The 17,500-nt window shown below is 44.0% G+C and overlaps 1 protein-coding gene across 1 annotated transcript in view; it reads right to left on the bottom strand.

The window, feature by feature from the left end:
- Nucleotides 1-17,500, bottom strand: part of LOC131370840 (collagen alpha-1(XI) chain-like) — a 104,761-nt gene that overhangs the window by 71,789 nt on the left and 15,472 nt on the right. The window contains exons 3-4 of the mRNA XM_058418368.1: nt 17,449-17,500; nt 10,492-10,654 (exon numbers count right to left, since the gene is read on the bottom strand). The exon at nt 17,449-17,500 is cut by the window's right edge and continues 162 nt beyond it. Coding sequence (XP_058274351.1) covers nt 10,492-10,654; nt 17,449-17,500 — 215 coding nt within the window. The remainder of the gene's footprint in view (nt 1-10,491; nt 10,655-17,448) is intronic.

The raw sequence follows: 17,500 nt of genomic DNA, 5'->3' as shown, positions 1-17,500 counted from the left end.
ACACACACACACACACAGAAAGAGAGAGAATGTGTGTGTGCACATGTGCATGTGTGTGTGTGTGTGTGTGTGTGTGTGATCGATGCTCAGTTCTCCAGCTTTCTCTCCACAGGAGGTCAGTTTCTGGAAAATTAGGAGAAAAGTGGAAGAAAGGTGAGGAATGTAGTGAGGACTGGAGGGAAAGGAGAAGTGGAGAGGCAGAGAAGTGGAGCAGTGGAGCGGTGGAGCGGTGGAGAGGTGGAGAGGTGGAGAGTAAACGAGTAAAAGATCAGAAACGAGATTTTAAAAATATGTTATTTATCTTAAAAAAGAAAAACAGACACCAAATCCTTTACATTTCTTTCATTTAAAACCTGAAACTGTAACAACTCTTTCTGAAAAGTGTGTGTGTGTTATTGTCAGTGTGTGTGTGTGTGTGTGTGTTATTGTCAGTGTGTGTGTGTGTGTGTGTGTGTTATTGTCAGTGTGTGTGTGTGTGTGTGTGTTATTGTCAGTGTGTGTGTGTGTGTGTGTGTTATTGTCAGTGTGTGTGTGTGTGTGTGTGTGTTATTGTCAGTGTGTGTGTGTGTGTGTGTGTGTTACTGTCAGTGTGTGTGTGTGTGTGTGTTATTGTCAGTGTGTGTGTGTGTGTGTGTGTGTGTTACTGTCAGTGTGTGTGTGTCTGTGTGTGTTATTGTCAGTGTGTGTGTGTGTGTGTGTGTTATTGTCAGTGTGTGTGTGTGTTATTGTCAGTGTGTGTGTGTGTGTGTGTGTGTTATTGTCAGTGTGTGTGTGTGTGTGTGTGTGTTACTGTCAGTGTGTGTGTGTGTGTGTGTTACTTTCAGTGTGTGTGTGTGTGTGTGTGTTACTGTCAGTGTGTGTGTGTCTGTGTGTGTTATTGTCAGTGTGTGTGTGTGTGTGTTATTGTCAGTGTGTGTGTGTGTTATTGTCAGTGTGTGTGTGTGTGTGTGTTATTGTCAGTGTGTGTGTGTGTGTGTGTGTGTTACTGTCAGTGTGTGTGTGTGTGTGTGTGTGTGTTATTGTCAGTGTGTGTGTGTGTTATTGTCAGTGTGTGTGTGTGTGTGTTACTGTCAGTGTGTGTGTGTGTGTGTGTGTGTGTGTGTTACTGTCAGTGTGTGTGTGTGTGTGTGTGTGTGTGTTATTGTCAGTGTGTGTGTGTGTGTGTTATTGTCAGTGTGTGTGTGTGTGTTATTGTCAGTGTGTGTGTGTGTGTTATTGTCAGTGTGTGTGTGTGTGTGTTACTGTCAGTGTGTGTGTGTGTTACTGTCAGTGTGTGTGTTATTGTCAGTGTGTGTGTGTGTGTGTTACTGTCAGTGTGTGTGTGTGTTATTGTCAGTGTGTGTGTGTGTGTGTTATTGTCAGTGTGTGTGTGTGTGTGTGTTACTGTCAGTGTGTGTGTGTGTGTGTGTGTTACTGTCAGTGTGTGTGTGTGTGTGTGTGTTACTGTCAGTGTGTGTGTGTGTTATTGTCAGTGTGTGTGTGTGTGTTACTGTCAGTGTGTGTGTGTGTGTGTGTGTTACTGTCAGTGTGTGTGTGTGTGTGTGTGTTATTGTCAGTGTGTGTGTGTGTGTGTGTGTGTTATTGTCAGTGTGTGTGTGTGTGTTACTGTCAGTGTGTGTGTGTGTGTGTGTGTTACTGTCAGTGTGTGTGTGTGTGTGTTACTGTCTGTGTGTGTGTGTGTGTGTGTTACTGTCAGTGTGTGTGTGTGTGTTACTGTCTGTGTGTGTGTGTTACTGTCTGTGTGTGTGTGTGTGTTACTGTCTGTGTGTGTGTGTGTTACTGTCAGTGTGTGTGTGTGTGTGTGTGTTACTGTCTGTGTGTGTGTTACTGTCTATGTGTGTGTGTGTTACTGTCAGTGTGTGTGTGTGTGTTACTGTCAGTGTGTGTGTGTGTGTGTGTGTTACTGTCTGTGTGTGTGTGTGTTACTGTCTGTGTGTGTGTGTGTGTGTTACTGTCAGTGTGTGTGTGTGTGTGTGTGTTACTGTCAGTGTGTGTGTGTGTGTGTTACTGTCAGTGTGTGTTACTGTCAGTGTGTGTGTGTGTGTGTTACTGTCTGTGTGTGTGTGTGTTACTGTCAGTGTGGGTGTGTGTGTGTTACTGTCTGTGTGTGTGTGTGTGTTACTGTCTGTGTGTGTGTGTGTTACTGTCAGTGTGTGTGTGTGTGTGTGTTACTGTCAGTGTGTGTGTGTGTGTGTGTTACTGTCTGTGTGTGTGTGTGTTACTGTCAGTGTGTGTGTGTGTGTGTTACTGTCAGTGTGTGTGTTACTGTCAGTGTGTGTGTGTGTGTGTGTGTGTGTTACTGTCAGTGTGTGTGTGTGTGTTACTGTCTGTGTGTGTGTGTGTGTGTATGAGTGTGTGTGTTACTGTCAGTGTGTGTGTATGTTACTGTCTGTGTGTGTGTTACTGTCAGTGTGTGTGTGTGTGTGTGTGTGTGTGTGTGTGTGTTACTGTCAGTGTGTGTGTGTGTTACTGTCTGTGTGTGTGTGTGTGTGTATGAGTGTGTGTGTTACTGTCAGTGTGTGTGTGTGTGTGTATGAGTGTGTGTGTTACTGTCAGTGTGTGTGTATGTTACTGTCTATGTGTGTATGTTACTGTCTGTGTGTGTGTGTTACTGTCAGTGTGTGTGTGTGTGTGTGTTACTGTCTGTGTGTGTGTGTGTGTATGAGTGTGTGTGTTACTGTCAGTGTGTGTGTATGTTACTGTCTGTGTGTGTATGTTACTGTCTGTGTGTGTGTGTTACTGTCTGTGTGTGTGTGTGTGTTACTGTCTGTGTGTGTGTGTGTTACTGTCTGTGTGTGTGTGTTACTGTCAGTGTGTGTGTGTGTGTGTGTGTGTGTGTGTTACTGTCTGTGTGTGTGTGTGTTACTGTCAGTGTGTGTGTGTGTGTGTGTGTTACTGTCAGTGTGTGTGTGTGTGTGTGTTACTGTCAGTGTGTGTGTTACTGTCAGTGTGTGTGTGTGTGTGTGTTACTGTCTGTGTGTGTGTGTTACTGTCAGTGTGTGTGTGTGTGTTACTGTCAGTGTGTGTGTGTGTGTGTTACTGTCAGTGTGTGTGTTACTGTCAGTGTGTGTGTGTGTTACTGTCAGTGTGTGTGTGTGTGTGTTACTGTCTGTGTGTGTGTGTGTTACTGTCAGTGTGTGTGTGTGTTACTGTCAGTGTGCGTGTGTGTGTGTGTGTGAGTGTTACTGTCAGTGTGTGTGTGTGTGTGTTACTGTCAGTGTGTGTGTTACTGTCAGTGTGTGTGTGTGTGTGTGTTACTGTCAGTGTGTGTGTGTGTGTGTTACTGTCTGTGTGTGTGTGTATGAGTGTGTGTGTTACTGTCAGTGTGTGTGTGTGTTACTGTCTGTGTGTGTGTGTTGCTGTCTGTGTGTGTGTGTTACTGTCAGTGTGTGTGTGTTACTGTCTGTGTGTGTGTGTGTGTTACTGTCAGTGTGTGTGTGTGTGTGTGTTACTGGCTGTGTGTGTGTGTGTTACTGTCTGTGTGTGTGTGTTACTGTCAGTGTGTGTGTGTGTTACTGTCAGTGTGTGTGTGTGTGTGTTACTGTCAGTGTGTGTTTGTGTGTGTTACTGTCAGTGTGTGTGTGTGTGTGTGTGTTACTGTCTGTGTGTGTGTGTTACTGTCAGTGTGTGTGTGTGTTACTGTCAGTGTGTGTGTGTGTGTGTTACTGTCAGTGTGTGTTTGTTACTGTCAGTGTGTGTGTGTGTGTGTTACTGTCAGTGTGTGTGTGTGTGTGTGTGTTACTGTCAGTGTGTGTGTTACTGTCAGTGTGTGTGTGTGTGTGTGTGTGTGTTACTGTCAGTGTGTGTGTGTGTGTGTGTGTGTGTGTGTGTGTTACTGTCAGTGTGTGTGTGTGTGTGTGTGTGTGTTACTGTCAGTGTGTGTGTGTGTGTGTGTGTGTTACTGTCAGTGTGTGTGTGTGTGTGTGTGTGTGTGTGTGTTACTGTCTGTGTGTGTGTGTTACTGTCAGTGTGTGTGTGTGTTACTGTCTGTGTGTGTGTGTGTGTGTTACTGTCAGTGTGTGTGTGTTACTGTCAGTGTGTGTGTGTGTGTGTGTTACTGTCAGTGTGTGTGTTACTGTCAGTGTGTGTGTTACTGTCAGTGTGTGTGTGTGTTACTGTCAGTGTGTGTGTGTGTGTGTGTGTGTTACTGTCAGTGTGTGTGTGTGTGTGTGTGTTACTGTCAGTGTGTGTGTGTTACTGTCTGTGTGTGTGTGTGTGTGTGTGTGTGTGTGTTACTGTCAGTGTGTGTGTGTGTGTGTTACTGTCAGTGTGTGTGTGTGTTACTGTCAGTGTGTGTGTTACTGTCAGTGTGTGTGTGTGTTACTGTCAGTGTGTGTGTGTGTGTGTGTGTTACTGTCTGTGTGTGTGTGTGTTACTGTCAGTGTGTGTGTGTGTTACTGTCAGTGTGCGTGTGTGTGTGTGTGTGTGAGTGTTACTGTCAGTGTGTGTGTGTGTGTGTGTTACTGTCAGTGTGTGTGTTACTGTCAGTGTGTGTGTGTGTGTGTGTGTTACTGTCAGTGTGTGTGTGTGTGTTACTGTCAGTGTGTGTGTGTGTGTGTGTTACTGTCAGTGTGTGTGTTACTGTCAGTGTGTGTGTGTGTGTGTGTGTCACTGTCAGTGTGTGTGTGTGTGTTACTGTCTGTGTGTGTGTGTGTATGAGTGTGTGTGTTACTGTCAGTGTGTGTGTGTTTGTGTATGAGTGTGTGTGTTACTGTCAGTGTGTGTGTGTGTTTGTGTGTGTATGAGTGTGTGTGTTACACACTTTATCACTAGACGTTTATCATAACTTCATGAATGTTATTAACGAGTTTTTCCTTCAGAAGATCCTGCTTAATTTGACTTCCTGTTCCGGTCTGTTGTGGGCGGAACCTCTCACTGAGCAGATAGAACCTCTCACTGAGCAGATAGAACCTCTCACTGAGCAGACAGAACCTCTCACTGAGCAGACAGAACATCTCACTGAGCAGATAGAACCTCTCACTGAGCAGATAGAACCTCTCACTGAGCAGATAGAACCTCTCACTGAGCAGATAGAACCTCTCACTGAGCAGACAGAACCTCTCACTGAGCAGATAGAACCTCTCACTGAGCAGATAGAACCTCTCACTGAGCAGACAGAACCTCTCACTGAGCAGACAGAACCTCTCACTGAGCAGATAGAACCTCTCACTGAGCAGATAGAACCTCTCACTGAGCAGACAGAACCTCTCACTGAGCAGATAGAACCTCTCACTGAGCAGATAGAACCTCTCACTGAGCAGATAGAACCTCTCACTGAGCAGACAGAACCTCTCACTGAGCAGACAGAACCTCTCACTGAGCAGATAGAACCTCTCACTGAGCAGACAGAACCTCTCACTGAGCAGATAGAACCTCTCACTGAGCAGATAGAACCTCTCACTGAGCAGACAGAACCTCTCACTGAGCAGATAGAACCTCTCACTGAGCAGACAGAACCTCTCACTGAGCAGGTAAAACCTCTCACTGAGCAGATAGAACCTCTCACTGAGCAGATAGAACCTCTCACTGAGCAGATAGAACCTCTCACTGAGCAGATAGAACCTCTCACTGAGCAGACAGAACCTCTCACTGAGCAGGTAAAACCTCTCACTGAGCAGATAGAACCTCTCACTGAGCAGATAGAACCTCTCACTGAGCAGACAGAACCTCTCACTGAGCAGACAGAACCTCTCACTGAGCAGATAGAACCTCTCACTGAGCAGACAGAACCTCTCACTGAGCAGATAGAACCTCTCACTGAGCAGATAGAACCTCTCACTGAGCAGACAGAACCTCTCACTGAGCAGATAGAACCTCTCACTGAGCAGACAGAACCTCTCACTGAGCAGGTAAAACCTCTCACTGAGCAGATAGAACCTCTCACTGAGCAGGTAAAACCTCTCACTGAGCAGATAGAACCTCTCACTGAGCAGACAGAACCTCTCACTGAGCAGATAGAACCTCTCACTGAGCAGACAGAACATCTCACTGAGCAGATAGAACCTCTCACTGAGCAGATAGAACCTCTCACTGAGCAGATAGAACCTCTCACTGAGCAGATAGAACCTCTCACTGAGCAGATAGAACCTCTCACTGAGCAGATAGAACCTCTCACTGAGCAGACAGAACCTCTCACCACAGCCCAGACCTCGGTGTGATACAGTGTATGTTAAATATCATGATGTTTTTATGTAATATGTTTATCACAGAATCGATAATCAGCTCTGCCACTGTGCAGAAATCAGTGCTGAAAGTTCCTTCACTTCTCACAGAGAACAAAGAGTCTCAAAGTTTCTGTCCCGTGAGGTTTTCTTTAAACCACAGTATCTCTTAAACATCTGTGGCCTAGAAACACACACAGACACACACACACACACACAGATCATATTTTCCTCCTGAGCCGCAGACGCTCCCTTGCTTCCAAACTCACACCTGTTTATGCCATCTGCAGAAACACACACACACACACACACACACACACACACACTACTGTTTCACCTCCATCCAAACACTGAAACTCACAGGACATTTAACGTCACTCAGCAGCACCGATTCATCCACCTGTGTTTATCTCAACGCTGAAGTTGTGCCAAAACTCAAACATAAACTGAATATTACAAAAATGTGTGTGTGTGTGTGTGTGTGTGTGTTCAGTTTCAGTACAGTATTTAACACACCCTTCTCCACTTTCCCTAGAGCACCCAGTCTATATCACCTTGCTAACTGATTCTTTTTTAAGTGACTCAGGTCATTTGATTCAGTTCAAATGATTCATTCACAATTCAGTGTCTCACTCGTGTGTCTGACCTTTGACCCTTGAGTCAGTAACTTATTTCAGTAGACACAAATATAACTCACACACACCTAAAACACCAGGGCAGATAAATCTACAACATAACCACAGATTTCAGTGTGATGAAGGACACTAAAGAGATTTGTTGATTTGAGTCAGTGAGTCAGTGTCAAATGAGTGCGATTCAATGAACAAACTGACTCATCTCATGGAAGGTATTCTGATTCGTTCACCTGAGTGACCTTTAGAAAGACATCAGCAAAGTGCAGCTCCATTAACACACCAGTGAGAGGGAGAAAATAAACACTTTATCTGAACACACACACACATGCACACACACACACACACACATGCACACACGCACACACGCGCACACACGCACGCACGCACACACACACACACACACACATACAGTATAACAGAAGGATAGAGTTTTTTTGAGATGTTTACGTTATGAATCAATAGTGGAACAGGGACTCAATATGTCCTGAAAGAGGTCTTTGTCCTCGAGCCGGAGTTACGTAGTGGAGAGTCGTATAATCCTCGTTCATTACCAGCCGAAAAAATGAATTAAAGACAAACAGATGGAGCCGATTAACGAGCGATGGGTTTTTTTACTCTCATTGTGCAAAGTCCAGAAATTTCTCCAAAACTATAAAACTGGACCCAAATTCAGAGCACAGCTTCCTCAGTACAGTACACTTCATATAATGACAATTAAATCAAACCGAACTACAAATAAAGTAAAGAATAATCAATAACTAGCCAGAGATGAATGAACACTTAGAATTATAAAATGAAATTAAAAAATTTAAAATCAATTTTAAAATCTTCATCTGGCTTTCTTCATATTTCCCTCCTTCACATTGTAATTTATAATATGTGTGTGTGTGTGTGTGTGTGTGTGTGTATAACAATTTTCATCATGTGTTAAAATGGCCAGAAAAAACTGAGAGCATGGACACTCACCTTCTTCTCTGGTGAATGAGCTGAAATCTCAGGTTTATCTCCAGGGGTCAGTAGCTCCTTGCTGTTTCTGTACTTCTTAAATCTACTTGAATGATTTTTCTTTAGCAGCGACTCAACACCATAAGCTAGGGAGCTAGTGATCTGATTGAGACACAGCCCTGGTTTTCTCCTGCAGTTTGCTGATTTTAGACAGAGGTGTTTAACAGAATGTTCTCATTTAACACATTCCACCGGCTAATATCAAACAGACAATGCTGCATACATTAGCATTAGCGTGAGCTAAACCACAGCTTAGCACAGTGACAGGATAGCAACTCTTCTCCTGACTCATCCCTACTCAGCGTACAAGATGTGGTTTAATACAACACACTTTTTGTTTAGTCTGTCAGACATTTTCCATAGCTCCTAGTGTTTATGACTCTGTGTGTGTGTTTATTTGAAGCAGGCGAACATGTCAGCATATGCTAACCGCTAATGTGTGTTTATGTCCAGTTTGGATTTGGAAGGAAGTAACAAAAACTAAAACTTGACAATAAAATCATTCTTTACTTAAAACAATCTCATTATTCTAAATTGTTTTGTTTTTTGAAGTAACTTAGCATCTGAAAGATCAGAGTCACTTCCTGGCCTTTGGTTACGACAGAACCGAGTCGGGAAACTGATCCAGTTCACTTCTTTACTTGTTCTGGACCTCTGAAGCTTATGACCTCTGGTTTAGCATGGTGCACTAAGTGTGTGTGTATAAATCATTACACATATTTTTGATATTATTGTGTCCTGTCATTAAGACGTTAAAGTTTCAATCCATCAGTTATCAATCCATCTGCTGCTATATTTATATTTATGTTTATTTCTATTTTGCACTACCTCAACTGCTGATATATTGTATTTTTGCACAATACATGTTGTCAGGCCCCAAAGTTCATCATCATCTCATTTTATTTCATTTCATTTACATTTCATTGCATGTTCTTTTTCTCTTTTTCTTTCGGTGCTAAGTGTCTTGTTTTTGTGTTGTCTTTCTGTATTTATTGTCTCTGCACTGTCTTGTCGTCGCTCTGTTTGCACCTAGCTGCACACTTTACACTTTATGTGTCTTGGACAAGCTCCTGTCCTAGCTCTGTGGTGTTCTTGTGTTTGATCTTTATGTTGTATGTTTATGTAGCACCAGGTCCTGGAGAAACGCTGTTTCATTTCACTCTGTACTGTGTCAGATATATGTGGCTGAAATGACAATAAAGCTTCTTGAATCCTTGAATCAATCATCAATCATCAATCCATCCATCAATTATCAATCACATTCAGTTAGACTTCTGCATGATTCCTGCATCTGACTCCTGAAGAATGCAGTGTTTAAAGCCACAGCTAATAACCGTGTGTGTGTGTGTGTGTGTGTGTGTGACAGAATGATGATGGTGATGATGATGGTGGTGATGATGGAGATGGTGTTGATGATGATGGTGATGATGATGATGATGGTGATGATGATGATGGTGGTGATGATGATGGTGTTGATGATGATGGTGATGATGATGATGGTGATGATGATGATGGTGGTGATGATGATGGTGTTGATGATGGTGATGATGGTGATGGTGTTGATGATGATGATGATGGTGTTGATGATGATGGTGATGATGATGATGGTGATGGTGTTGATGATGATGATGATGGTGTTGATGATGGTGGTGATGATGATGATGTTAAAAGATCACAAAAAGAATACATTCACTGAGTCGATCCCTCAGGACAGAAGTGGGTCTCAGTCACTGAATCAAACCAAAAAGAGAGAGAATCTCATCCATGACAAACGATTCACTGATTCAGATCACGAGCTGCTGCATGAGACCAGAGCAAATCTCATTGTTACTGAACGATTCATGGAGCGAAACACTGAATAATACAGAAGTGACTCACTGATAACTGACCGATTCACTAAACTCTGACCACTGAATGAGAAAGAAACAAATCTCAGTATTGGCTGAAGTAAGCCAATGCTAATAAGTTACTAAGTAGCTAATGCTAATAAATTATCAAGTAGCTAATGCTAATAAGTTACAAAGCAGCTAATGCTAATAAGTTATTAAGTAGCTAATGCTAATAAGTTATCAAGTAGCTAATGTTAATAAGTTAACAAGTAGCTAGCTAATGCTAATAAGTTATTAAGTATCTAATGCTAATAAGTTATCAAGTAGCTAATGCTAATGAGTTAACAAGTAGCTAGCTAATGCTAATAAGTTATTAAGTATCTAATACTAATAAGTTATCAAGTAGCTAATACTATTGAGTTAAGAAGTAGCTAGCTAATGCTAATAGGCTGGTGCAAAGTGTTTTATAGCAGCATCTATTGTTTAGAAATCATTTAAATTAATGAATAGAAATGAAGAGTGATTCATTTTCCTTCAGCTGAGTGTGTGAACAGAACAGGGCTGAAATAAACCGGAATATTTTAGTGTATTTTATCCTTAAGTGACTGCATGCAGAAAAACTTCAGGAGTGAACAGGCGTAAAAGAGCAGCTTATATAACATCTCCTGGAGCTGGAGTCCAGGTTCTCATCTAGTTTCCAGGTGTTTTTTCCATGACTGAAGGACTAGTCTGTCAAAATCCAGGTTTTCCAGGTCATGTTGGAAGCCTGAACATTCCCATAAACTCGAGATGATGGAAACTCCCACTGCAGTGTTCAGAGGAACATCTAGGTCTCATATTCAGACAGAATGCTGCTCTTACCTCGAACACCTCCTCATCCAGGATCCTGGTGCCGAACACCGTGATGCCCTCGGTGCTGATCACGGCTTTATTACTTCTGTCCAGAGGCTTTGAAATTTTCTTTTTACAGTCGATGATCATGGTGATGGATTTCTTCTCCACGCTGATCGCCACACGGTGCCACCTGAACACACAGCCATGAGACACTTAGTCAAGTACTACAGAAAACTCTCCAGATGTTTATCACACTGCACGCTGTCATTAGAGAGATCTAACACCATGTGGTGACCACTCATCCTGCGGCCAAGCAGAAACTGAGTCTGATGAAGACTGGAGGATGAACACAGGCTGAACATGTGGGGGAAAGAGTCTAGTCTTTAAGTCTTATTTTCAGCATCACAGGTGACTTTTTCACCAAAAAGTAAGGATTTATGAGGAGAGTAAGTTATTTGGGTTCAGAATCAGGTGACAGAACCGTAAAATTCCTAAAAGTCTCTTTTGATGATCTCCACATTAGATTCATACTGATGTATATAATAATGACCTCCACTGACCTTCCACAGAGTGTGAGAGTGTATTTACAACCTGAACATAAATTTCTCAAACTCTTCTGATCACATTAAACGGTCAGAAAGCGGTGCTGGACGTCACTGCTAACTGAGATACGCCTGTTTTAGATAAACCCCGCCCCTATGTGTAGCTCTCACATATCCTCTGTAGTTATGTCCGAGTTCTGAATACTGACGTTAAAAATTTCAGCACTTACCCCTTACAAACGATGTCTGCGCATGAAGAGGGTCAGAGGGGTGCCAATACTTTGTGGAGTGCAGCAGGTGGACTACAGTCTACACCTGTATAACTCTACACCTGTATAACTCTACACCTAAAGAATGACCTGAGCTGTGACTGCAGCTGATTTGTGTATGTAATGATGAACATAATAACCCAGGAAATAATCAGTAATCAATTATAGAATGGCTTTGATTGCTGAGGACTCAGTGAGAACACTGAGACACACACATACACAGGGAGGACACAGACACACACATACACAGGGAGGACACTGAGACACACACATACACAGGGAGGACACTGAGACACACACATACACAGGGAGGACACTGAGACACACACATACACAGGGAGGACACTGAGACACACACATACACAGGGAGGACACTGAGACACACACATAAACAGGGAGGACACTGAGACACACACATAAACAGGGAGGACACTGAGACACACACATACACAGGGAGGACACTGAGACACACACATACACAGGGAGGACACTGAGACACACACATACACAGGGAGGACACTGAGACACACAGATGCACAAAGAGACACAGAGACAGACACAGGGAGGACACAAAGACACAGACAGGACACAGGGACACACACACAGACACACAAAGAGACATAGAGACATACACAGAGAGGACAAAGACACACACAGACACAGAGAGGATACTGAGACACACACAGACACAGGGAGGACACTGAGACACACACAGATGCACAAAGAGACATAGAAACACACACAGAGAGGACACAGAGACACAGACACAAAGAGGACACTGAGACACACACAGACACAGGGAGGACACTGAGACACACACAGATGCACAAAGAGACACAGACACACAGAGAGAGGACACAGAGACACACACAGACACAGGGAGGACACTGAGACACACAGACACACAAAGAGACAGAGACACACACATAGAGGACACAGACACACACACAGACACAGAGAGGACACTGAGACACACACAGACACAGGGAGGACACTGAGACACACACAGATGCACAAAGAGACACAGAGACAGACACAGAGAGGACACAAAGACACAGACATAGAGAGGACACTGAGACACACAAAGAGACATAGAGACACACACAGAGAGGACACAGACACACACAGACACAGAGAGGACACTGAGACACACACAGACACAGGGAGGACACTGAGACACACACAGACACAGGGAGGTCACGAAGACACACACAGACACACAAATACACACACAGAGAGGACACTGAGACACACACTCACAGACACATAGAGGACACTGAGACACACACAGACACAGAGAGGACATTGAGACACACACTCACAGACACATAGAGGACACTGAGACACACACAGACACAGAGAGGACATTGAGACACACACAGACACAGGGAAGACACTGAGACACACACAGACACAGGGAGGACACTGAGACACACAGACACAGGGAGGACACTGAGACACACAGAGAGGACACTGACACACAGACACAGAGAGGACAATGAGACACACACATACACAGGGAGGACACTGAGACACACACAGACACAGGGAGGACACTGAGACATACACAGACACGCACAGTCACACAGAGACACACAAACACAGAGAGAGAGACACAGACACACAAACAGACACACAGAGACAGAGACACACACAAAGACACAGACACACAAACAGAGACACAGAGACACACACATACAGAGACACACACAGATACACACAAAGACACACACAGAGACACACACAAACAGAGACACAGACACACACACACAGAGATACACACAGAGACACAGGCACACAGAGACAGAGACACACACAGAGACACAGACACACACACACAGAGACACAGACACACAAACACACAGACACACACAAACAGAGACACAGAGACACACACACACAGAGACACACACAGACATGCACAGTCAAACACAGAGACACAGACACATACAGACACACAGAGACAGAGACACACACAAAGACACAGACACACACAGACACACACACAGAGACACACACAAACAGAGACACAGAGACACACACATACAGAGACACAGAGACGCACACAGATACACACAAAGACACACACACAGATACACACAGACACACAGACTCACAGAGACACTCACAGAGACACACAGACATACACACAGACACACACACACACAGAGACACACAGACATACACACAGACACACACAGAGATACACACAGACACACACAACACACAGAGATACACACAGAGACATACACACAGACACACAGAGACACACACAGAGACACAGAGATACACACAGAGACACACAGAGATACACACAGACACACAGGCACACAGAGACACACACACACACAGAGACACACACAAACAGAGACACACACACACAGAGACACACACATGCACAGACACACAGACATGCACAGGTACACACAGACACACAGAGACACAGACACACACAGACACACAGAGACAGAGACACACACACAGAGACACAGACACACACAGACACAGATACAGAGACACACACATACAGAGACACACAGACATACACACAGACACACACAGACACAGAGACATACACAGACACACAGAGACACTCACAGAGACACACAGACATACACACAGACACACAGAGACACACACAGAGACACACAGACATACAAAAAGAGACACACACAGAGATACACACAGACACTCACAACACACAGAGATACACACAGAGACACACACACAGACACACACAGAGATACACAAAGAGACATACACACAGAGACACACACATAGACACACAGACACACAGAGAGACACACAGAGATACACACAGAGACACACAGAGATACACACAGAGATACACAGAGACACAGACACACAGAGATACACACAGACACACAGAGATACACACAGACACACAGAGAGACACACAGAGAGACACACAGAGATACACACAGAGATACACAGAGACACAGACACACAGAGATACACACAGACACACAGAGATACACAGACACACAGAGTCACAGACACACAGAGATACACACAGACACACACAGAGATAAACACAGACACACAGAGATACACACAGACACACAGAGATACACACAGACACACACAGAGATAAACACAGACACACAGAGATACACACAGACACACAGAGATACACAAAGACACACAGAGATACACACATACACACACAGAGATATACACAGACACACAGAGAGACACAGAGATACACACAGACACCCAGAGATACACAAAGAGATACACACAGACACCCAGAGATACACACAGACACACACAGAGACACAGGGATACACAGAGATACAGACAGACACACAGAGATACACAGAGACACACAGAGACACACAGACACACAGAGATACACACAGACACACATAGATACACACAGAGAAACAGCGACCACACAGACATAGAGATACACACAGACACACAAAGAGATACACAGAGACACACAGAGATACACAGACACACAGAGATACAGAGATATGGAGATACACAGACACACAGAGATACACACAGAGATACAGAGATACACAGACACACAGAAATACACAGAGACACACAGAGATACACGCAGAGACACACAGAGAGGCACACAGACACAGAGACACACAGAGATACACACAGACACACACAGAGATACACACAGACACACAGAGACACACTGAGATACTCACAGATACACACAGACACACAGAGATACACACAGATACACAGAGACACACAGACACACAGAGATACACACAGATACACAGAGACACACTGAGATACACACAGAGCTACACAAAGACACACACAGAGACACACAGACACACAGAGAAACACAGAGATAAACACAGACACACAGAGATACACACAGAGACACAGAGATACACACAGACACACAGAGATACACACAGACACACACAGAGACACACAGAGATACACACAGATATACAGAGACACACAGACACACACAGAGACACACAGACACACATAGAGATACACACAGAGATACACACAGACACACAGAGATACACACAGACACAGAGATACACACAGACACACACAGAGATACACACAGAGACACACAGAGATACACACAGACACACACAGAGATACACACAGACACACACAGAGACACACAGACACAGAGATACACACAAAGATACACAGAGACACACAGAGATACACACAGATACAGAGATACACACAGATACACAGAGAGACACAGACACACACAGAGACACACAGAGATACAGAGATACACACAGATACACAGAGACACACAGACACACACAGAGACACACAGAGATACACACAGATACACAGAGACACACAGACACACACAGAGACACACAGACACACATAGAGATACACACAGACACACACAGAGACACGCAGACACAGAGATACACACAAAGATACACAGAGACACACAGAGATACACACAGATACACAGAGATACACAGACACACAAAGATACACACAGATACACAGAGAGACACAGACACACACAGAGACACACAGAGATACACACAGAGATACACACAGATACACAGAGACACACAGAGATACACACAGAGATACAGAGATACACACAGAGATACACACAGATACACAGAGACACACAGACACACACAGACACACACAGATACACAGAGACACACAGAGATACACACAGAGACACACAGACACACACAGAGACACACACAGATACACAGAGACACACAGACACACACAGACACACACAGACACACATAGAGATACACACAGAGATACACACAGACACACACAGAGATACACACAGACACACAGAGATACACACAGACACACACAGAGACACACAGAGATACACACAGACACACACAGAGACACACAGACACAGAGATACACACAAAGATACACAGAGACACAGACACAGAGATACACACAGACACACAAAGACACACATAGAGATACACAGACACACATAGAGATACACACAGAGATACACACAGAGACACACAGAGATACACACAGACACACACAGAGATACACAGACACAGAGATACACACAGACACACAGAGACACAGACACAGAGATACACACAGACACACAAAGACACACACAGAGATACACACAGAGATACAGAGATACACACAGATACACAGAGACACACAGACACACAGAGACACACACAGATACACAGAGACACACAGACACACACTGAGACACACAGAGATACACACAGATACACAGAGACACACAGAGATACACACAGAGATACACACAGACACAGAGATACACACAGACACACATAGATACACACAGACACAGAGATACACACAGACACACACAGATACACAGAGACACACAGAGACACACAGACACTCACATAGACACACACACAGACACACAGAGACAGACACACAGAGACAGACACACACAGAGACACACAGAGACACACAGACACTCACATAGACACACACACAGACACACACACAGAGATACACACAGACAAACACAGAGACACTATAATCCATACTCCAGCTGCGAGTGCTTATTCTCTCACCTGAACATTTTCCCTTAACGACAAATGACATTTCCACAAAATCACAGGTTGGGAAATTATTCCAGACTGAAGGCTGGAAATTCTCTGTAATAATCCCCTCCAAAACCCACAACAGCTCTCCAACATCGGCACTTAGACATCCCGAAAATCCACGGCAAACTGCAGAGCTGGACGCACAACAAAACAGTGGGAGAACTGAGCAGCGTCCACTATAAACATCCTGAAGAGGAAGAACCCTCGCTGCAGCGCCGGCTACTCTTTATGTTTCATCAAAACACAAATCCAACACTGATCCTTAATTAAACACAACACACTACTACACACACAGAGGACACTGAGAGACACGGAGACACAGAGAGACACAGAGAGGACACTAAGACACAGAGAGAACACTGAGATACATGGAGACACACAGAGAGGACACTGAGACACACAGGATACAGAGACACACAGACACAGACAGAGACACACAGGACACATGGAAGGAATATGAGTGATGGAGGTTCGGAAGAATATTCCGCTATAAGTGTGGTAGTGTTCAATAGAGTCTGATGTAATTAATGAGGTAATTCATGGTAATAAAGTTAATGTTAGTGAATGTGTGTTTGCATCAGATTTACTTACTTCCCATCGGAGAGATTAATGTTTCTGAATAAGGGATAATTTTCAGGCGTGG

This window comes from Hemibagrus wyckioides, linkage group LG20 (assembly GCF_019097595.1).
Source record: "Hemibagrus wyckioides isolate EC202008001 linkage group LG20, SWU_Hwy_1.0, whole genome shotgun sequence".
Classification (NCBI taxonomy): domain Eukaryota; kingdom Metazoa; phylum Chordata; class Actinopteri; order Siluriformes; family Bagridae; genus Hemibagrus; species Hemibagrus wyckioides.
Note: the sequence above shows the minus strand (reverse complement) of the source record. Positions and strands in the feature narration are given on the sequence as shown.